Source organism: Pelophylax lessonae (assembly GCF_965119305.1).
Source record: "Pelophylax lessonae genome assembly, chromosome: 3".
Classification (NCBI taxonomy): domain Eukaryota; kingdom Metazoa; phylum Chordata; class Amphibia; order Anura; family Ranidae; genus Pelophylax; species Pelophylax lessonae.
This window is the reverse complement of record NC_138770.1, coordinates 175,560,708-175,584,022: the sequence shown is the minus strand read 5'-3', so window position 1 is coordinate 175,584,022 and position 23,315 is coordinate 175,560,708. Positions and strand designations below refer to the sequence as shown.

Here is a 23,315-nt window from a genome sequence, read left to right as displayed (position 1 = left end):
GCCTGCCAAAGAAAGAGCCAATGTCTCCCTTTGATCTTCATTCAAATATGAGCAGCAAACAAGGAAACTGTGTAGGGGATTATAGCCCTTGATGCTTCAGTGAGGTTTCCACCAAGACTGGCTCTGTAAACTAAAATGCATCATGCCAGTGTTTGAACTATACATAAGTAAGGTTAATTGTATCAGGGGAGGACAGGGATGGATTGCCTAAAGGGCCACAGCTATATAGAAATGTTGGGTGGTGGTCCTAAATGGGGATACTTCAATAATCAGACATCAATAAGAATGAAACCCACAATCAGTGACACAAGCTGAGCATTATATAGCTACCTGCTCCCTGTTCTGACCTGCAATATTCACTTCTGGCAAAAGGTAATTTTCCACCACCAACTTCATTTGCGGCTCCAAGATTCCATGTAACCATACGAGGGAGGTCACAAAATGAAGGATGCTGAATGATGTCAAAATGTGTGCACTGTGGCAATTATGCAGATTTCTGGATAGATATGTTTGGCTATTTTCAGTTTCACAACAGGTGCCTACATAACAACAGTAAATATAAATGTAAAAGCCACACTAACATAAGAGAGAGCAGAAACACTTTAATTTGGTATATTTGCTCCATTCATATTAGATCTTACATGGTTTGCCATGTGCCAATTTATAGTATATGTCTGTTTATTTATATAGTATCTCTGATATTTTGTTCTGTCTTTTTAGGGACCTCCTGAGGATAGAAATTACATTAGCTGGACACCAGAAAAAAATCCTGAACTGTATTCAATCCATGAGGGTCCAAATGAGCCAGTCACCCACCTCTATGGCATGAGACTCTGGGATGGGTGAGGGATCCCTCAAGGGTGGGGGAGGGAAAGAGAAGAGGTTGAAGATACAAAAGGTTTGGGCAGTGGGGGAAGATGAACTTTGCAATTTCAAGAAGAAACACTTCAGGATCTATGGTGGACCACTCGTCAGGAATGTAAAGGCCAATACTTTTCCTCTTATAAGTAGAGCAGTGCAGATCTAAAAAAAAAATTAAATAAACAAAAACGACAGCTGATGGATATACACTGTGTTTTCAGATGACCGATGTTTCAGAATGGTTGGACATCTCTTGAGAAGGTCTTGCCTGTGAATACCAGTGGTATTGGTTGAAATAAAGGTGCTTAATTTCATCATCATACAATTGCAAAGGGAACGGAGGAAGCCACATTAAGCCTGCTTCACCCATGAATGGATGCCACATGTATCCTCATTTCTGACTCTGTTGCTGCATCAAGGAGGAAGGCAACTGCACACTTCCATCTTCTCTTTATTGTTTTGATTGTCTTCATATTGAAGATGCGTTCGTATGGCAGAACAAACATTTTTTCTTCTTTTTTTGCTTGCATTTTTTGGCAAAAACAAAAAAAAGGAAAAACGTAAAAAAAAAATTAAAAAAAAACAGGACGATTACCTGACATTGTGTCTACCTTTGTGTCCTGTATGTCAAAAAATGTAAAATACAGATACCAGAGCTGTGGATTCCATGTATATAGAGGGATTGAGGTCTATTAAACAGAGAGGACAATTTCTCTTTCTTATGGAACTTTATCTGGATAATATCAGACTTTGTCTTGGAAGCCAAACAATGCCAGGAACCGGCTTAAGGATGGGGACAATGAGGACATCTGCTTAAGTTGATTGTGGTGTAATTCTGGAATAACATGACATAAAGAACACTGGGCTTGTGCATAAACCCAAGACCATTTTATCATTTGTGGAATTATTTAATGTACACCTGGCAGCAGAATCTTCTAGATCATGAGGTGAGAACCAGCATATTTTGGTGTCTTCTGCTAAACAGTGTTAAAACTGTATTCTGGAGTCATGTTTTGGATGTATCTGCAGCCCTTTATAGAGTAGGATAGACCATTACTATGAAGTGAATACGAAAACCCAATAAATGAATGGGCCATTGCTGCAGAAAAAAAAGGTTTGTAATTGTACAGCCTTACTGAACCCCAATGTGTCATGATGTTATTCTAGAATAATAAAAACTTAGCTTTCTCTAGAATGTGTAACATAATTTACAAACTTGTGGGCCTCAGAAAGGCTTACAATTAAAAGTGTCTTGTAGACTTTTAATCACTTGACCTCCAGAAGATTTCACCCCTTCATGATCAGGGCATTTTTTGCTATTCAGCACTGTGCTACTTTAACTGGAAATTACGCAGTCAAGCAAAACTGTACGTAAATGAAATTGTTATCAGTTATTTCACACAAATAAAGCTTTCTTTTGGTGGTATTTGATCACCACTGTTTTTTTTTTTTTATTAAGTAAATGAAAAAAGACTGACAATTTTGGGAAAAAAACACTATTTTCTACTTTCTGTTATAAAACAAATCCAATGAAAAAGTTAAAAAATCGAATTTCTTCATAAGCTACATGTCTTTGGTAAAAAAAAAAAAAAAAAAATGTGCAAAATTTATAGCCTCTACATATACTATATAGTTATAGGGTCTATATACTAGAATTTATGCACCTATAGACACTATACTGTAATGATGGTGATCAATGACTTATAGTGGCACTGTGATAAAGCGGTGGGCAATTTGGAGTTAATAGACATTATCTGGGAGGGTCACTAACTGATACTGACATCGCTAGTTACACTAATATAGTGATCAATGATAATACTGTACACTGACACTCTACTAGTGATAATGGCTGGGAAGGGGTTTACATCTAGGGGCAATCAGGGGGTTAACTGTAGGCTGAACAAGTGTAATGTGTGCTGCTTTTACTTTAATATTTGGCTATTTTTGTCTCCCTGCTTGTCAGGGAGAAGAAACAGCCAGATCGCTATTCCAATGCACATATTGTTTGTAAACACAGAACTCTGTGGATGATTGGACGCAACTGATCAGCTGATTTCAGCCAAAATCATTGACTGAAATCTACTGCCAAATTCATGCTGTATCCAATCACAGCACGGGTCTGCAGGGGCAAGTATGTACAGGTATGTGATTGTGCCCGCTTGCAGTATGTTTACTCTGAGCAGTCAGCAGGTGGTTAAAAAATATTTAAAAAAATTAAAAGCCTAATAATTTTTGTTTATTTAGTCTTTAGTTTCCATTTCTGTCTGTCATGTCTCTATTTCTGTCAGTGCTCCTCACACTTCCTGTAGCTGTGCCCCCCCCCCCTCCCCCCCCAGAAAAGAGAGGTGCAATTGTGAATGGAATGGGAAGGCAAATCAGCATTAAAAAGATTGTCAAAAGTTATAACCCTTCCTCTCTCTATTAAAAATATGGTTTGTTTTTTTTCTGCATATCTGTTGGGAAGTTTTCCAATCAATTCCTATCCAGACAAGAACTGAAGGGAAATCTCCCTAATAGACAGCAGTAAAAATCTGAAAGAGGCCGATGTATCCAAAATGAAATGGGTTTTGGCTTTTTAGATATTTACACATGATTTCAAACAAAGTTTTCACAGCTTTTACCTAGGGTTCATACAAATTTCAGGTTGAATCCAATTAGAAAGTGTGTGAAACCTGGGTTGTGTGGCCATAGCAAAAAAATAAAAGAAAATAGAAGGGGACTTGTTTAGGTACATAATACCAAAAATAAAAAAAAAGACACACAACCTCAACTATAAAAATACACAAGTTTTATTATAGTTCAATATACAGTAGATGAAATAATTCCATAAAATTACACCTGATCTCTGGAAATGCTGTTCCCTGCTATCCACGCATCCCCTTCATACATAGGAGTGACATAATACATATATTTTATACAATTCACCAATTTAGTTCCATGGGAAATTAAGTGTTAATGCAAGGAGGTATCCAAAGGTTCCCAAGCATTTTGCAGTTTAGTGCTTCATCAAAAGACCATAGATTAATAGATATGTCTGTATATGTAGCACTGCATATGATTAGGGAGTAGCCAGTATGCCCCCCAGGGGTAGGGAAAGGGATAAAGTGTGGAAGTCAAAACTGAGTTCACACTGGTGGCCACTTAACATGGGCCTTAGGTAGGACTGCAGTAGGTAAGTGTATGTAAGGAGATAGGCCTTTTTCCTCAAACCATAAGGTATGCCGATGACAATGAGTAAAAAAAGTCCTCCTAGGCTACTCTCTAGTAAGGCTTGAAATACTTATACTCTGTTTGCAATAGATCCTAGGACGGCCAACAAATGTAGAGAGGGCTGGGCTACATGTCAAAAAAAATTGGGGCTAAATGCCAAAGTTGTGTAAAAACATTTATAAAAGGGTCCCTATGCATCCATTTAACATACAAGTATACTGGTGTCAGAACTTGAAGTGTCCAGACAATGACTGGCTTCTTGTATCTCCCTGGTACTCAAGCAGCAGGATTTTTACACTGCATTTACTAACAGTCCTTCAAGTGGCTTTTGTTGCCATGTTCATATTAAGCAATGCAATCATAAAACTTCCCTTTCACTTTTATTTCTAAGAATGTGTTAGAGGGGACATTGCTACCTTCTTCAGGCATGGAGTAATCGATGGCAGCATCTCCAAAGGGGAAATTGCGGCACTGAAAAAATAAAACAAAAGAAAAATAGTTGGTTATCTTCCATGCTGTTATTTACTCCATACTATGTTTTGAGTGAAGGGATCCTTTAAAACAGGGGTTCTTATCCTTTTTTATGTTTACAGACCCCCAATGGATTGCCCAATATGCTCCCATACCCACTTCCCCAAACGGATAAAGTCATTATCATCAGAGATACCCTTATGAGATGTCAATAGCTTGATCTATATATATATATATATATATATATATATATATATATATATATATATATAGATTTCTAGGTACAGAACAGCTCAAGAAAATTTTAAGGATTTTATCATTTATTTAAAAACAGAAATCACAAATCCCCAATCTCGCTACAACTAGTGGAATTTTTGTTGTTTTTGTGCCATCCAGGTACAGATACTGACACTGTTGTGTGCATGTCACCTTACACATCAAGTTGGGTGTCTTCGCTTTTATTGCTGAATCAGATTCAGTAATGCATTCCTCTTGGCTGCTGAGCTTGTGCAAAAAAAAAATAAAAACTTCACACAAGCTAAAACACTGGTCTTTTTATGCTTCAGGGCCATTCCAGATTTAATTCCCTTGTTCTTATTCAACCATGAAGAAGGGGGGCCCTTATAACCCCAGAAACACAAAGCTTTTCTTGCCATTTAAAAAAAAAGTATAAATAGATAACATTTTTAAATGCAAATTTTTAAAATAAAATCTTTTGAATAAAATGTTTAAATAAAATCTTTCAAAAAAATGTGAGACTTTTTTAGGTGGAGTGTTACTTCTAAACTCTACGCTTTACATCTGTAGAAAAAAAAACACAAGCAAACTGGACAGCTATTTTTCAGTCAATAGAACGTTTTCTATGAACGTAGCTCTTAAGATACTTACAGGCTTTTAATGTCTATTTTCCTTGCCATTTCATTACTGGAGACTTCTAGTTGCTGTGGATAATTCACTATTTCTACTTTGTATTGTGATTGTAGAGCACATTGACTCCAATTAAGAGAAAAGTGCAAATACAGAGCAACGTCGTGTTGCATTAACAGAATATAAATAAACTGACACTTGCCAGCTTGCCATACTTCCTAATGGGCCCCGTCTCTTGTACTGCATTTCTCCATCTCATCTTTATTATTCGTCCCTGCTTTTTATGCCGATAATTCTGTCTCTTTCATTGTCGCTATCAAGTACAAGATGCTTTTCAATTGTCACTTTCATCACGGCATTTCTATAGCAACAGTAAAATCCCAGCTTAGCATTCGCATGGTTTTATTTATTTATTTTCTTGTTGCCTTGTACTGGATTTGCTCACAGACTTCTGACAGCTCATATTTCAAATTCCAAGTCACGACAAGTAAACAGCTGAGGGAAAATGTGCCGGGCAGGTAAATGCCGTGCTGGATTACCAAACATCGGCTTTGCAAAAACATAGCATGACCATTTTGAAATGTTTTTGTGCTATGACTCTTTTTGAAAAGAAGTCCACCATGAGACATTTGTATTTAACCATTGTAACAAGATGTGGCAGGTGGGGCGTCTGACCAAAAAGAACACAAAACTTTTTTGACTTTTTTAGATACTGTCCCTTTTTTTCACATTGACATTAACTATTCAATTATTTTTATATTTTTATATTAGATTATACCATGCTGTATAATCTCGTTCCACACTGCTTGTCCACATAGAGAATCCAATCATTTAGCCTCCATCCATACCCATAAAACCTATTTCACACATAGTATGTCAAATTTCTTATGTGTTTAACAAATACAAATAAAGTTTTCCCAGCATACTCACCAGCTAGCCAAAAAATACAGTCTAAAAATTTGCAACAAAGAGGTTTTAGTTACACAACATTTGCAATATACAGTATGTGGAAGCCACACTGCCTCGTGAAGGCCCCTCTGTAAAGCGTGGTCCTAAATTTAATCCTCCATGTGTTGCATTTAATGTTGCACATTTATGCTATCAATGGGAGGTCTCTCTTTACACATTTCATGGGTATACTTCATCAGTCCTAAACACAGGAGGTAAATATATAGAAAAGCACCCTATAGATCCAAAACCGTGTTTGTTGCATACACTCTATTAAAGCTAAACTCCTGAACTGTGAAGGCTGTGAAAAAAATGTAGGCAGAGGGAAAAGGACTGGTTGCCAGTATTGCCTATAGGTTAGCTGCGGCTGATTTTTTTTCACACATTACTGACTTACCAGGAGGAGCAGAATGTTGCTTCCTCTTTTCAGCCCTTTCTTTCCACCCCTTTGATGTTGGGTGATCTGATGACAAGTGTAGGTAATAATTAAAAAGCAACAGGAGAACTGCAGGAAGCACAGATCCACAGAATAAATGAAGCAGAAAGAGGTAGACTCTTGCATGGAAGGTCCTCAGGGAAGAGATATACGGCAGTAGTTGTACCAAGAATGTGGGTCAGTGTCCGGTTTAGGTATCATGACCATGTTGGCTTTTAAGGATTGTGGAGGAAATTAGTTTCCCAATTTAAGATGATTAAAGGTATACTGCAAGTGCAGAATGAGGAGATTGGAAAGCTTTTTGTAAAATAATGCAGTGAATCCATCTAGGCCTGGCCTTTTATTTATCTTGAGGTACCTAATGGGTTACTGAGAAGGAGCTGGAGGCCAAGTAAAGGTGGGGTAGGTGATGCCGAAATTTGGGCAAAACTTCCAATGGGTTGTTAGTGAGGATATGAGAGCACATACGAAGAGCGATAGGTGTTATCCAGGAAGTGACATGGCACAAGCGTTTTGCCAGCATAGTGCCAGGCTTATTCCTTTGGGCGTAAAACTTTTGTTTTGACCCAACACAGCTGTCTTTCCAATATATCCTAAAGGCAGAGGTTCAGCTCAGCCCTGATTCTGTCCAGGCAAGATTTTGTTTTGGGGGAGGCGCGGAGCTTGTGGGCTTTAGAGGCTTTCCTCCATTCTAGCTCTAGTTGCTGTCTACGTTGTTCTATTTTCCATAGTTTCTGCAAGTCTAGCTGTTTCCAATAACCTCGGGCAACATGTATGCTTCCCACTCTGTGACCAAAGAGGAGACTGATTGGACATTCTGCTGAAAGTAATCAGTGGTAACGGAGTGCAGTTTATCTAAGACTTCAGGATGTGACAACAAAGAATCATTTAAGGTCCACGCAGAGGGCTTGAATTTCTGTATCACGGATCTGCAAAGTGTAACTCCTGGATCATTATCTGATCAGAGCATGGTAGGGATTGTTGTTTTTAATTATTGATGGGTGAAAGAAACACTTTATCCACAATGATGAGTACAAGTATAGAGGTTGTGAGATGAGGAAAAGTATGTGTAGTCCCTCGAAAGGGAGTGTAGTTCCTCCCATGCATCAACTAGGCCGGCCTGGATAAAATGTTCTAGGAAGCATATTGAGTCTGGATGTTGTCAATGCACGGGGCCAGAGACTTTGTCCATGGTTGGATGTGTGATTAAGTTGGAATCGCCACAAAGGAAAATGATTCCCTTGGCATGAGAGACAAGCAGCTCCAGGAAATGAGACACTGGGGGCATAATAGCCTAAGATGGTCATGTCGATGCCCTGGAGTGTGCCTTCCAGAAATAGGTATCTGCCTTGTGAGTCTGAGAACTGCTTTTGGCAAGCAAAAGAAAGGCCTTAACAGAAGGCTATTAGTAGTCTTCTATGCTTAGTGGTGGCTGAGGCCATATAGAGCAGCGAAAAAGAGAAAAGGAAAAATCAGGTTATTGGGCTGATGGAGGAATGTGTCTTCTGCAAGCAGGCTACATCTATTTTTTGGGAGTGCAGATAATAAAAGGCTATCTTCCTTTTAGAAGAACCCTGCACATTAGGGAGTTTGAGGGTCCTGGTGGGCACTGAAGCCAGAGAAGCGACTGTATCTGTGAGAACTGAGACTGGGCGTTTAGGTTCCTGATGGAATCATAGGGGGAATGGAGAAAGATAGGAAGAAGGATCAGAGAAAGGTATTGCAGCACAGATAGCATGAGGTAAGGGAAGTAGTAGCAGTAAAGAGACAGAGAAGACTACTAGGAAACTAGGTAATCTCAACCCAAAATGAGCTCAGGAAAAAAACCTGCACCCAGAAGGAGATGACAGGTATCACTGTGTGGGCTAGGGACCGAGAGGTATGGTGGAAAAATTCTGACAAGACTAAGTTAGCAGTGAATTGCTAATAAAAAGACAATGTATGGTAGATGCCAGAGGATTGTGGGGAATACACATGGGGCTCGGAAAAAGGAGAATATACTATCAGCATAGCTAAAATAAACATTCAATATTCAGAGTAGCTTGCGATGCTGTCGTCTGGCCAGGCTACAGGGGAAGGAAGGAGGTGCGGACCCAGACGCCCCTGAAGGGAAACCAGGGGCGCAACCCCCCCACGCACACACACCTCAGCATGATTGTAAAGTATCTGACACATCCAAAGGAGGAAAAAAGCAAAATAGTGTATGACAGTGGGTAGCAGACAGGCCGTTCTGAAATTGTGTGATGGGGAAGAAAGGAAAATAAAAAAAAGGGGGGGGGAGGCAAGGAGTGGTGGTGAGGGAGGTGGGGAGTAATCAAGCTTAATGTGTTGGGTTTTTTCCAGGTCTTATTCTTGGCCTTCAAGCACTGTTGTGACAGTGTCCATCCTGCATTCTATGGATGCTGTGCAGTGGCTGATTTCCTGGATCCTGTGCTTGAGATCCAAAGCGATGGCTACAGTAACTTTGGCCGGCCAGCTCATCTTGTACAATTTCCTGGAGGTGGAAAAGAAAGGGAGCATCTGAGGAGCTGCTGGCTGTGGGCTGTTCTTCCAGTAACAGGTCTTGGCTGTCCTTCGTCCTGGGTGGTAATTTGGGCGAACTGCCATTTCTCATGGTGCCGGATGCCATCTTAGTGGGTGCAGGGCAGACACGTGCAGTGGATGGGTCAGTGGTTATCCATTAGGTTTTGAAGTGCCGATTCAACCCCCGACAGGCTGCCGGTATAAACGAGAGCTACCCTGTCCTGACCTCGGGTTTGAATTGCTTTTACAGTACTGTAGATACTACAGTTTATGCCCCAGACAAGCATAGCAACTTTAGAAGTCCATACAGGGCCACTGCACGTAGGCGCCCCCTACTCTTTTGCTTTTAGATACACTGTAAGATTTTCCATGACTGACTTTTCTACAAGGCAGCCATATATAGAAGGCATCTCTAAATGTAGGCCTTTAATTCCATCCCTGCAATGTGCTGTGATTTCTTTAGGAACTAAATAAAATGATCCAACCACTGATATATGTATAGATTTGTCTTTTTCTTAACTACAGGCTGGATGGTTTATGGAACTAATCCTGAGCAGGCAGGAAAGAGATTTTAATTTTTAAATCCTGTCGATGGAAAGTATATAATGTGGCAGTGAACTCAGTTGGAGCTCAGCTTTTAAATAACTGGCAGCCGGGTTCATTATTTGTGGGAAGTAACAGTAAGACATTACAGGGCCCAGTTTGGAGCCCATTTAAAGCGGCTTGTTGTTAGTGACAGATTGAGACTGGCTTAGCATTATACCTTTCTCTTTAGGTCACTGTAAGGACAATCATTTATTTGTACTCTGTGTGGCAGAGGTGTCATTAGGGCTGCCTTGAGGTCTGAGTGTAAAAGGTAATTGGGAACGCAGCACTGCCATTTGATAATTAGGTTGATGAATCATAACTTTTTGCTGGATTGATATAGTGGGGAGCCTTTAGTTATGATTGACATTTTCTAAAGGGAAACTATGGACAATTATGGCATTTGCTAAGTGCATTATGGCCACCTGCTTTCTTTAACGTATCAAATGGCAAACGAAAAGTAATGTTATTTTTTTCTTAATATAGATATTTTCAGATCCTGAAGGGAGTTTACCTTTTTTTATATCTGAAAAATTCGGCAAGTATACTTCTAGAATGTTTAAACTTCAATGCTAAAATATTTGAAAATGGATGTTTTTTAACAGATGTTTGGGTTTAAAAACTTTTAAAGGGTGATTCCACCATTGTAGAAACTTAAACATTTGTTACCTGCTCTTTTCAAAGTTATTGCACAGAGCAGCCCCGATCCTCCTCTTCTGGAGTCCAGTTGTAAAGTTTTTCCTGTATCCATTCTTGGAGTTTTTCTAGTATTTATTTTGCCCACTCAAAATGATTTCCAAGGAACAATTAGGATGCACCTACAGATTATGGTACTTCCCAATACTCCCATTCACCTGTTACAGGGACTATTCAGTGGTGATACATGTCTACCATACCTGAAAACCAGAAATGTAAGGGCCCATGTTACATATAGTTACATAGATAGGTTAGTTAGTGAGGTTAAAAAAAGACATCAGTCCATCCAGTTCAACCCAAAATTTGTGTGTGTGTGTGTTTGCTGCTAACCGTACATTATATACCCCTGTATGTTGTGGTCTTCAAGGTGCCCATCTAATAGTTTTTTGAAACTATTGATGCTCCCTGCTGATACCACTGCTTGTGGAGGAGAATTCCACATCCTTACCGCTCTGACAGTAAATAACCCCTTACATAGTTAAGGTTAAACCATTTTTCTTTTAGTTATAGTGAATGGCCCCATGTCTTATTGAATTCCCTTACTCTGAAAAGTTTGTTCCTTATGCTATGGTCACCAGTACAGTATGTGTACATTGATATCATATCCCCTCTCAAGTGTCTCTTCTCCAGAGAGAATAAGTTCAATGCTTGTAGTCTTTCCTCATAGCTGATGTCCTCCATTCCCCTAATTATCTTTGTTGCCCTTCTCTGGATTCTCTCCAGTTCTAGCACATCCTTCCTGAGGACCGGTGCCCAGAACTGGATGGCATATTCAAGATGTGGCCAGACTAGAGTATTGTAAAGTGGGAGAATAATCTCTTTATTTCTGGAGTGAATCCCCTATATTATACATGCCAGTATTCTGTTGGCCTTGCTTGCAGTGGCTTGGCATTGCATGTCACTGCCAAGCATGTTGTCCACTAGAACCCCAAGGGTCTTTTTCCAACTTAGATTCACTCATAGGGTCCCCCCCAGCGAGTAGCTTGTGTTCGTATTTTTGACACCCAAGTGCATTACCTTACATTTTTCAACATTAAACCTCATCTGCCATGTTGTTTCCCACCCCATTATTTTGTTCAGGTCTGCTTGTAAGCTAACCATGTCCTGCATAGAAGATATTGGCCTGCTTAGCTTAGTATCATCCGCAAATACCGAGATTGTGCTATATATCCCATCCTTGAGGTCGTTTATGAATAAATTAAACAGGATTGGTCCCAGGACAGATCCTTGGGGGACCCTACTTTCCACATTCTCCCAATCAGAGCACTCCCCATTTATCACCACCCTCTGGACTCGCCCCTGGAGCCAGTTCTCTATCCAGATATTCATCCTATGGTCCATACCTATGTAACTAAGTTTGTACAGTAAACATTTGTGGGGGACGGGTTTTAAATTCCTTTGCAAAGTCCAGATACACCACATCCACCGGCTTTCCTTTATCTAGATGGCAACTCACTTGTTTATAGAATGTTAAAAGATTGGTCTGGCAAGAATGATTTTTCATGAATCCATGCTGATTACTACTAAAAATACAGTTTTTATTACTAAAGTCTTGTATATAATCCCCTAACATCTTCTCCAAAATTTTTCTGACTACTGATGTTAGGCTAACCGGCCTATAATTCCCCGGGATATATAGCAGCCCTTCTTTAAAAATTGGTACCACGTTGGCTTTTTTCCAATCAGCTGGCACCATACCTGTCTTTAGACTATCCATAAAGATCAATGTAAATGGTGATTAAATCTGTACAGCACCTAGATCAGAATATTTCTGCAGCGGGTATGGGCTGGTGTTTCCAATTAGCTGGAGGCAGGAGGCCTGCACAAATAAATGACAGACTGACACTGTCTGTAGCTGTTCACATGTAATGGCACATGGATTGACACAGACATTTCATGACCAGGAGCCCACATGTGTCCCTAACTGTAAGTAATCCCTCCATGTGCTATTACACACAGAAAGCCACGGACGTCAGCATGTCATTTATAGTGGGTATAGAAAAAAATCTCCCCCCTTTAACCACTTACGGAACGCCCGCCACAGTTTTACATCAGTACTTTGATGTTAAATACTGGAGTTATGGTAAGGGTGGTCCCAGCGGCAGATTCGCCACGGGATCACCCTTATGGGCGGTGGGAAAGGTGCCCCCCTCCCACCGCTTCCCTGTCATTTTCCCTGCTTACCAGACCCGCCGGTAGAAGGGAAAACTCTCCGGTCTGCTGTCCCCTCAGGCAGGAAGTCGAGTGGGGGCAAGATGGCCCCTACTCGACTCTATGGCCTTGGAGGACCGGAACAACGTCATATGCTGCTTCCTAGCAACAGATTTAAAGAGCCCATTTTTTTTCATCATGAAAAAAAGTGAATCATTCAAAAAAGTGAATTTTTTCCAAAAGAAATTGCATTTGTAAGACCGCTGCGCAAATACAGTGTGATAGAAAAGATTGAAATGATATCCATTTTATTCTCTAGGGTCTCTGCTAAAAAAAATATATAATGTTTGGGGGTTCTACATCATTTTCTAGCAAAAAAAAAATGATTTTAACTTGTAAACAACAAGTGTCAGAAAAAGGCAAGGTCCAGAAGTGGTTCAAATAATCACATTTTGTTTCGTTGCAGCCTGAAATGAAGACAGACACATTTTATGATTTATTCAGCTGTATTTACTCAGTGCAACTCATAACATCCAAGTGAAAGATATAACACCAACAAATCAGAAAAAAATAAAAAATTTCAAAAAAAGATTTACTGAGTTGGAGAAAGGATCACCCCCTTGTGTCAATATTTTCTGGATACCACGTTTTGCTTTAATTACAGTCTTTGGTCTTTTTGGATATGTCTCTACTAACTTTGCACATCTAGACCTTGCAATATTTGCTCACTCTTCTTTTTAGAACTCCTCAAGTTCAGTTAAATTTGATGGTGATCATTTGTGGACTGCAATCTTTAAGTCATTCCACAGATTTTCAATGGGGTTTAAGTCTGGACTCTGACTAGGCCATGCAATGACATTCACCTTTTTCTCCTTCAACCACTGTGTGGTCATTTTACTGTGTGCTTTGGGTCAATGTCTTGTTGGAAGGTAAACCTTCTTCCTATTGAGAACTTTCTGGCAGAGGGCATCAAATTTTGTTTAAGAATTTGACGGTATTTTGCCCCATCCATTTTTCTTCTATCCTGACAAGTGCTCCAGTACCTGCTTCAGAGAAACACCCCCAAAACATGAAATTACCACCTCTGTAGTAATGGTTTTAGCTGTATTGGATTTCTGCCAGACATATCATTGCTGTTGAGGCCAAATAATGCAATTTTAGTCTCCTCTGATCATAACCCCTTTTTCCATGTGGCCTCAGAATCTTCAAGGTGCATTTTGGCAAAGCTCAGTCATGACTGCATGTGGCCTTTCTTAAAGAGTGGCAATTTTCGTGCAACCCTTCCATACAAGCCACATTTATGGAGAATTTATGATATTGTTATCACATGCATACACTGACCTCTCTTTTTCATAAATGCAATTGCTTAAGAGTTGCTGTAGGCCTCTTGGTAGCCTCTCTGACTAGTTTCCCCCTGGATCTGTCATCCAGTTTGGAGCGACATCCTGACCCAGGGAGAGACTGTGTTGTGCCAATACCTTTCACTTCCTAATAATAGACTTCACTGTGCTTCTAGGCATTGGAAACACTTACAAATCCTGTAGAACAACATGCCATAAACAATTTTTGGAAAGATTTTTAGTTCTAGATTTTTGCCTTCAACTATAAAAAAGAGTAACATGTATTCTTGGACTATGAACACATTTGCAAACTATTCCTTAGTGCCAAAATGTGCAATATAAGTTTACTCATACCAATACCAACTTGTGTATGCATTGCATGTTTATGCATTTACCAGCATACTGTATTACGCAAAATGTCATACATGCAACATAGCATATTTACGCTTACTATTTTACTAAACCGCAGAGACTTCTTGCATATACTGTAGATTTGATGAAACAAAAGACTGTCATAGACTGCTCATATCTAACCAGACACTGTCTGCATGTAACAAATGACTGTCAGATACTGCTGCAAATTTATACATACCACTGTTCTTCTATTGACGGGGATTCTGATCTGCAAGCCAAACTACCTCAAACAGCCCACAAGAAACACTACAGTAAATAATTGATGACATCAAGAAATATATTCAGCCACCCAAGATCACCCAAGTGTCATTTACTGTAGCTAAATGTCCTATTGGTATGGGCCTTAACACTGTGAGAGTGGTTATGGCTTGCAAGAGACTGTCCCTGTGTGTTCCCCAAAATAATAATGTGTTAATCTAATGTGTCCTCTGGGATTTGCTCTCCAGAGAGTCTTTGTAGTAGTAACCATGTTTCTTACATTGATAGAACAGGGGTACATTTAAAAGTGCTTTGTTTTCTCTTCAGATTTCAGACAGGACAGGCAATGTGCTAGTCATGTAGTTTAGGAAGTGGTGTCCCAAATCTGGACGGAGTTCTCACTGCACTTTTTCTCTTTTGTTCATTGACGGACACAGCTCCTGATTCTTCTGAACCATTGTGTTATACTGCCCCCTACAGGAGTGGGACACTAGGCAGGAAAAAGCTTGACTACGCCCATGGGCAGTCCCAGGGGGGTATACACCCACTCTCAGCTATACACTTTTCCCTGGTGTCACTGGAAGAAAGTTATTTTGCACGTGGATTCACATCTCTGCACTTAATATTGGGACTATTTATTTGGACACTATCCCCTCTCCTTTTTTTGTTTTCTTTATATGAGCTTTTCAGCTATATAATTGTATACTGATTTCAGCGCTGCACTTTTTGGTTTTTATTGTATTTTTTGAATCACTGTTAGTTGATTTTGTGCCAGCTGCTCACTATTGTTCTCAATCATTTGGTTTTCTATCACATCTAGCGCGGAAATTTCTCTTCTAATCATCTCTACCCCAGCCTGTGATTGGACAGTGAAAGGAGAAGTAGCACACTGATGAGCTCATCTTTCTGTCACACCAACCTCCCCACTTTCAATGAGACTGTTTGTATCTTGTGCTGCTTCTCCCTCCTCCACTTCTTTATCATTGAATACAGAGCTGCATTCATTTATCAAAAACTTGATAAAGAAGTCCACTAGAATGGAACACATCAGGGCAGAGCTTGGTGATGTGAGTGGCAGACATATGTAATTAGCAATAAAGGTCTGCACATCACTATTACCAACAATAGATTATACTTTAGGCTAAACCATTCCACAGTGTATCAGTCTGCTAGTACAATATTTTCAAATATCCAGGTATTTCATATAACATCAAGCATAATACAGCATAGGTATTTGCTCTACTGTTAATTCCAATTTACAATAAAAAATGCATGTATATAGGTAAAGTGAGCACCACTAAGGCAGGCCATAGATTATGCAATTTTTTTTCCTTCCACCATGTGTGGAAGGAAGGAAAATTGCTTAATTCCCCCATCAACACAGTCAATGTTGATGGGAAAATCCCTCCTGCAGCACTATTGTGTTCTGCTCGTGGGGAGCCTTCCCTGCCATCAGAACACAACAATTAGTGTTGTTGGTTATTGCCAGCAGTACTAATTGTTCGGGGAAAAATTACAAGCTGGTACCAGCAGGGTGCTCATACAAGAATCAAAATTCAGCCGCTCCCTGCTGAACCTGCCGAATTTCGATCCATGTATAGCCGGCTTAAAGTGTTAATAAACCCAGGACCCTGCATTCACTATGTCTGGTCTCCCAACAGGAAAAAGAACATGGAAATGCAATTACCGTAATTCAGTAAATATAAACTACTTAGTACCTTTTCTCCTCAGTAGTATAGTCTTGTGACTTCTATCAGTGTCTGGCTGAGCATGTGGGAGAAGTTTAATTCTGCTCTGAATTCTGCTTTGAAGCAGCATGACCCCCTGACTTTCTGTCTGGGCAGTGCTGATTGGCCCTGTGCTGATCACATCCACCCTCCCAAAAACCAACAACTCTCTAGCAATACATTTTACTGCAAATACAGACTAATTTTACTGTTGTGGGTTTATTAACACTTTAAGTCTTATAGCAGCTGATTTTCAGTAATAATACAGAAATTCAGTACCCAGAATGGAAAAATGAGAGGGAAAGCAGAGTCAGACCCTGGAGAAAAGAGAGAACCCCACATTTTGGGTTTGTAAGAACCCACTTTCCCAAGAACCCCCTGCCCATTTGTTGATGCACACATCTCTACGTAGACAAAAACTTTCAAAAAAAGTCTACTAGGATGAAGCTCATCAAGGCAGAGCTTGGTAATGTGAGTGGTGCACCTAGCCTAAGTAGGATTGGAGGGCAATACTAGTGCACCGGAGAGCATTTTACAGGCAAGCTGTGGATGGAATGAGACATATGCTGTTGTACAGACTAGTATTCTCTATAGGGATTATATACGCTAATTGTATGCGTGTGATATTACTATACGTGTGGGATTTAGAACAATGTATGATTTTACTGCTTTTATCTGGTGATGATGAAGTGTACAATCAAGTGACATAATCTGAACAGTGGTTGAGATTGTAGCTGGAGACGAGACATCTGGATAAAGCTTTGAAAGACTTGAAATAAAAGAAAGATTTGGACCCCCCAAGGAGTTTCATAAATAAGCATCCTAGCCTTTCCATAATTAGTGAGGCTAAAGAATTGATGAGTGAGTTATCCATTTTGGGTGGAGGGGCTCAACTATAGGGGATGTGAATATGAAGATTGCAAAAACTTTTCAGTCATCCACGATCTTGTCACTTTGGTGTTTTTACACAAACCTTAGGCCTCTTTCAGGGTAAAAGCGGTAAAAACTGGCCCTCTGATCACCCACCTAAAGTCTAAAATACAGATGCAGGAAGCTGATTACATGCCATGGTCGTGTTGCTATGCGATATGGCAAGTGCAAATTTATAATTTTGCAGACAGGCAGCATTGCCTGTCAAAGTCAACCATTCAAGAGCATGTCGCAACCATGAGCCAAACGCTTGGCTTACATTTGTGGCACGGTAGTCCCATTGTAAATTGCTCTGCATAAAAAACATGTATTCAGGAGGCAGCAGGATTGCTTTTCAAAGCATGGGCTAATGTGAACCTAGGCTTTCATGTGATTTGATTCATTTATGTAATATCGGATAATAACATGGTTGATTGGGACTATTCAGGAGTGCTACAGTGTGCAAATTGTATTTAGACAAATATTAATACTCATGGTTTAATACACACATCTCTACTTACGCAACAATTTTACTATGCAAAAACCACTTGGCTTTTAACTGCCAATGGTATAGAGATCATGATCATCCTTTGGTCTTTTCAAAGCCTACGGAAAGTACTATATAATGGCGATCACCACACACTCTAACCAGGATGATGGCCCTAGATGCAGTCTATATAAAGTATGCACATACATAATCCATAAATAGGTGCACATCTATGGGACTTGGCAACAAAGATATTATTCAAAAACATAGTTTTATCGGGTCTGTGTCTTGAGAAAGGTAGGCTGCGCTTCTCAAAAATGTTGCCCTGCGTAAACTACACTTTTTAATAATCTCTCTGTTGACAAGTGCTGTGGAGTGTACCTATTTATAGATAATGAAATATAAATCCGTGAAAATCTAGGAAGCCGGCTATTTACTGGGCTCTTCCATTGGTTTAGATGCCGGTTCACACTGGTGCCATGCAGGAACCCTACGAATCCACTGCGGATTCCCGCATCGCACCTGACTCGCAGGCAGTTTACACTGCCATATGCAAACTGCTGGGAGTGTCAATACAAAGCTAATGGCACCCCCCAGAACTGTCAATTTGGACAGGAATCAGAACACATAGATGTGAAAAACCCATGCAATCCGCTTCTGGTGCGGACCAAAGAAAGGGTCCTGCTTGACTTTGGTTCAAATGCAAAGCAAATTCACCCATATGATCTGCATGGCTGAATTTGCATTGCACAGACATCGCATGTGATTTGCAGAGCAGTGCGGTGCGAATCACATGCAATGTCTGACATTGCTTTAGTGTGAACCGGCACTTACAGTAGTTTGCAAGTGTACAGCCTGCTTTAATTTAGTCTCCTAGTGTTCTGCTTTCCTTCCCAGGCCTGCGTACACTTTTTTTACTTGCCTAATCTTCTCCTCTGGCAGGAGAGGAGTTAAATAGCATTGTTTAATCCTCAGCAGAAAATCCATTGTTGCTTTAACTGAATTATTGTTGCCCATCTACTGCCTAGAGGCTACTAGCTTGTAGATTTAACTGGGAAAATGACATGAATGTGGAAAAGAGCCGACGTTTTATCTCCTCCTCCTGTGCTAATCGCATTTATTTAAACGCTATTGCCAGCAAATAAAAAAAATAATTTCCAACTTTCACAATGAAATCTTTTGATAGTAGACATCATTTTCACTTGGCGTCTCCAGCCGTCAATACATCGAGACTCGGTAAATGTGGCTTTTATATGCAGTACCCAAACACTGAATTCCCCATACTGGCGGCTCTGAAAATCAAAAATTGAATGTATTTTTTCCCTCTGCAACTAGATGCATAGATTACCTTTAGCGGAAGATCCGATCTCCCATCTTGCAGACAGTAACCAGTAAACTGATTAAATTCCACAAGCCATGTATACATATTATTATCTGTGTGGAAGTGTTTTTCAAAAGTAATTGCTTTGGAAATATGGAACGAGGTGTAAATCTTCCTCTCACTCCTGGAAAGATAATCTTGTGGAGATAAATCCTTAGCTCGAGAAATGATGAGCTTTTGAAGAGCGCTGCACTTAATTCATAATAAAAGGGAAACTAATTTAGGAGGAGATTAATCTTTTATTGCTTGGCAAATTAGATATATAAGGACTTTGCATGTCTTTTTTTTTTAAGGTGAATAGTTATTAAAAGTTGCTAAAAATACCTCTCGGGATTGAGATGTTGTGTTAAAGGCTTTGTGATGTTGAAGGTCAGGAAACCTTTTAACTGAGCACCTGATTCTTTTAGTAACAGATTCTTTGCGTATTTTGTCCACGGAGCTTATATAGGTGCTTTTTTATATGTAGCGATCCTGGTGGAGTAATCATCATGGAAATATGGTTAAAGAGCAAATCAAAGCAATTCAAATCAATGAGTGTGCTAGTAAGGCTATCTAGGCAACCATGTTACCTAGCTAAATTCAAATGTTAACTTGGTTTTTATTGCATATAACTTTTTCAACACTAAGTTGAACAAGACTTGACTTGGGTTTGTGTCAATTGGCAAATGAACCATGCTTTCAGGTTCTTTTAGCTTGTATCTGAGATGCTTTCAAGCTCCACGTATTGGAAGAAAAGCAGTTATGAAGCAAACAATAGTCCATCAACAGTCTGAGTTTTTTGGCAGGGACTGCAGCCTCTTGCATGTAGCTAATTGTAATGCACATCTACAACACATTCCAATTTGAAAATTAGACAAAAAGTTTGCCCACTTAAAAAGAAATGAAAGGTCTATAATTTTTTTAATTATAAATGTGTTTTAAATTATAGAGACAGAATATAAACCACAAATCCAGAAAAAAAAACACATAAAACAAATGTTTTAAATTGAGTTGCAATTCAGTGAGTAAAATAAGTATTTGATCTCCAAGCAAAACATGACTTAGTACTTGGGGGATAAACCCTTGTGGGCAAGCTTAGACATAAGATGTTTCTTGTAGATAGTGACCAGGTTTGCACACATCTCAGGAGGGAGTTTGGCTGCATTGAGGGGCCAATAGACAGGGCCATGTATTGAAAAATCTTGGATGAGAACCTTCTTCCCTCAGCCAGAACACTGACGATGGGTTGTGGATGGGTCTTCCAGCATGACAATGACCCGAAACATACCGCCAAGGCAACAAAGGAGTGGCTCAGAAAGAAGCTCATTAAAGTCATGGAGTGGCCTAGTCAGTCTCCAGACCTTAATCCTATAGAAAATTTGTGAAGGGAGCTAAAACTTTGAGTTGCCAAGCGACAGACAAGAAACCTTAAGGATTTAGAGAAGATCTGTAAAGTGGAGAGTGGACCAAAATCCCTCCTGGGATGTGTGCAAACCTGGTCACTAACTTCAAGAAACGTCTTACTTCTGTGCTTGCCAACAAGGGTTTCTCCACCAAGTACTAAGTCATGTTTTTCTTGGGGATCAAATACTAATTTTACTCACTGAACTGCAACTCAATTTATAACATTAGTATCATGTGTTTTTTTCTGGATCCTTCCCACTTAACATTGTTTTTATGTCAGTGCTATGTAGCTGAAAATCCAAATCCTTTAGTTCTTGAGTGAATGGTAGCATGAATAATTACCAATTGTCCTCTTATTCCTTTATGGACTTTACCACCTAGCCATAATCTTAGTGCCCTTTCTACTTTTCAAAGTGTCAAAAAGATTGCAATATTGAAAGTGTATGTTTTGCAATATATACCAATAAAAAATATTATTAAAAAAAAAAAGTATTTTAATAAGCATATTTTAATAACAACGTATATCCTATACCAGTGTTTCTCAACCTTTTTTTAGTCAAGGCACCCTTTAAAATGATGCACAATCTCGAGGCACCCCATTGTGAAATGTAACAGAAACAAATAGTTTTACATAATACAGTGGCATTGACACACATAGGACACTCCACATTAGAGATAATTTGTTTTATACACCTTTGCACACAGGTACTGACTAGTATTCTAGCGTTTCTCCTCTCCCTCAGTTTCCCTCCCTCAGTCAGCTAATGTGACCCCAGTGCAGACAGAGATGGTCAAAGAAGAGCATCCTTAGGTGCTCAATGTCTTCCTTATCCATTTATGACATCATCATTTATTAGAATCCCAACAGGTGGATCACATGGTGCCCACGGTTGTAATGCTACACAAATTAAAACCTGTGGCTTTGTGTAACAAAAAAATGCAGGCAGGATCCACCTTCATGCATGCTGACAATTTTGGGCAATGGCAATTTTTTGTATTTTGTCAAGGCACCCCTGAAGGGCCCAGAAGGCATCCCAGGGTACCATGGCACCCTGGTTGAAAAAGGCTGTCCTATACTATGCCAACAGTGCGGAAAAAAATAATGTACCCACCTTATTTACTTTTCTTTGTCCCCTGCCTATAATGGACCTCCAGAATTCCTGTTAGATCTATGATACCAGTGCCTGATTCAGCCACCTGGCATGAAACCAAAATTTGATCTGTGTTTGGCTGTCTGACATTTTTGCTGACTTTTGAAAAATAGTTCCTGGAAATACCGTAATACTGATATCTCGTAATAAAACTCATTGCTCAGAGGGTTAGGGTGTGAATGTGACTTAATGTGTGCAAATTAAATCAACACATTTTAAATGCTGATTGTCAGTACAAACATTATTATCTTGGAATACATTAATAATGATACCTCAGGCCAAGGGGGGATTGGGACTTTAAGGGCAAGTGCATAAATATAGAAACAAGTATATAAATATATGATAGGAAATGTTCCGTTTTAAATAAAACAAAATTTATTTCCAACAATGTAAATCCATATATTGTAGAAGAGACAACATATATAGGTGAACAAGGTGCTTGGGGGTAGAGACCCCGGTGTGAGGAAATAATAAAGGGGTTGATTCAGAGATGAATCAGTGACAGTGGTGAGAAAAGTGACTTTTTGCTAGGATTTCCACAGATATAGAGTGGGACATTGGTCCCTTAGGAGAATCCTATTGCTGACGCGTTTCGGCTCACTTGGAGCCTTTCTCAAAGCGTTGAGTCACTCTGTACTTCAGTATGAATATAGCTGACGGTTACTGCGCATGGCTCCCTTCATCCTGTTGCAAACGCAGCGGGATCAGGCTATGCATATTGCATTTACTGAAGGAGTTAAAAAGTACTTCCTCCACGGGGAATAAATTCCCTCTCTTGTTTTCAGGTTGTTTGATATTTGAGGAGATAGGTGAGGTGATCCTTCCGGCTAAACGCAGGTCCGTCCGTCCTCTTCCCTCGGTTGGAGAGCCGAGGGAAGAGGACGGACGGACCTGCGTTTAGCCGGAAGGATCACCTCACCTATCTCCTCAAATATCAAACAACCTGAAAACAAGAGAGGGAATTTATTCCCCGTGGAGGAAGTACTTTTTAACTCCTTCAGTAAATGCAATATGCATAGCCTGATCCCGCTGTGTTTGCAACAGGATGAAGGGAGCCATGCGCAGTAACCGTCAGCTATATTCATACTGAAGTACAGAGTGACTCAACGCTTTGAGAAAGGCTCCAAGTGAGCCGAAACGCGTCAGCAATAGGATTCTCCTAAGGGACCAATGTCCCACTCTATATCTGTGGAAATCCTAGCAAAAAGTCACTTTTCTCACCACTGTCACTGATTCATCTCTGAATCAACCCCTTTATTATTTCCTCACACCGGGGTCTCTACCCCCAAGCACCTTGTTCACCTATATATGTTGTCTCTTCTACAATATATGGATTTACATTGTTGTAAATAAATTTTGTTTTATTTAAAACGGAACATTTCCTATCATATATTTATATACTTGTTTCTATATTTATGCACTTGCCCTTAAAGTCCCAATCCCCCCTTGGCCTGAGGCACCAAAAAACCCCCAAATAACACATACAGGGACGGAGGCAACACCTACTTACCTTTTATTTTTCAAGCAGCCTAAGGAAAAATACCCCCCACATTAATAATGATATGAATCAAGTATAA

General features: G+C 39.8%; 1 protein-coding gene across 3 annotated transcripts in view; it reads left to right on the top strand.

The window, feature by feature from the left end:
• The window catches only part of EPHB1 (EPH receptor B1), a 453,186-nt gene that overhangs the window by 404,503 nt on the left and 25,368 nt on the right, over nt 1–23,315 (top strand). For 2 of the 3 annotated variants that reach the window (XM_082252213.1, XM_082252214.1), the window contains exon 16: nt 721–1,808. In XM_082252213.1, coding sequence (XP_082108339.1) covers nt 721–829 — 109 coding nt within the window. In that variant the 3' untranslated portion in view covers nt 830–1,808. Of the gene's footprint in view, nt 1–720; nt 1,809–23,315 lie in introns of those variants that run through there. The other variant, XM_082252215.1, reaches the window with a different exon arrangement.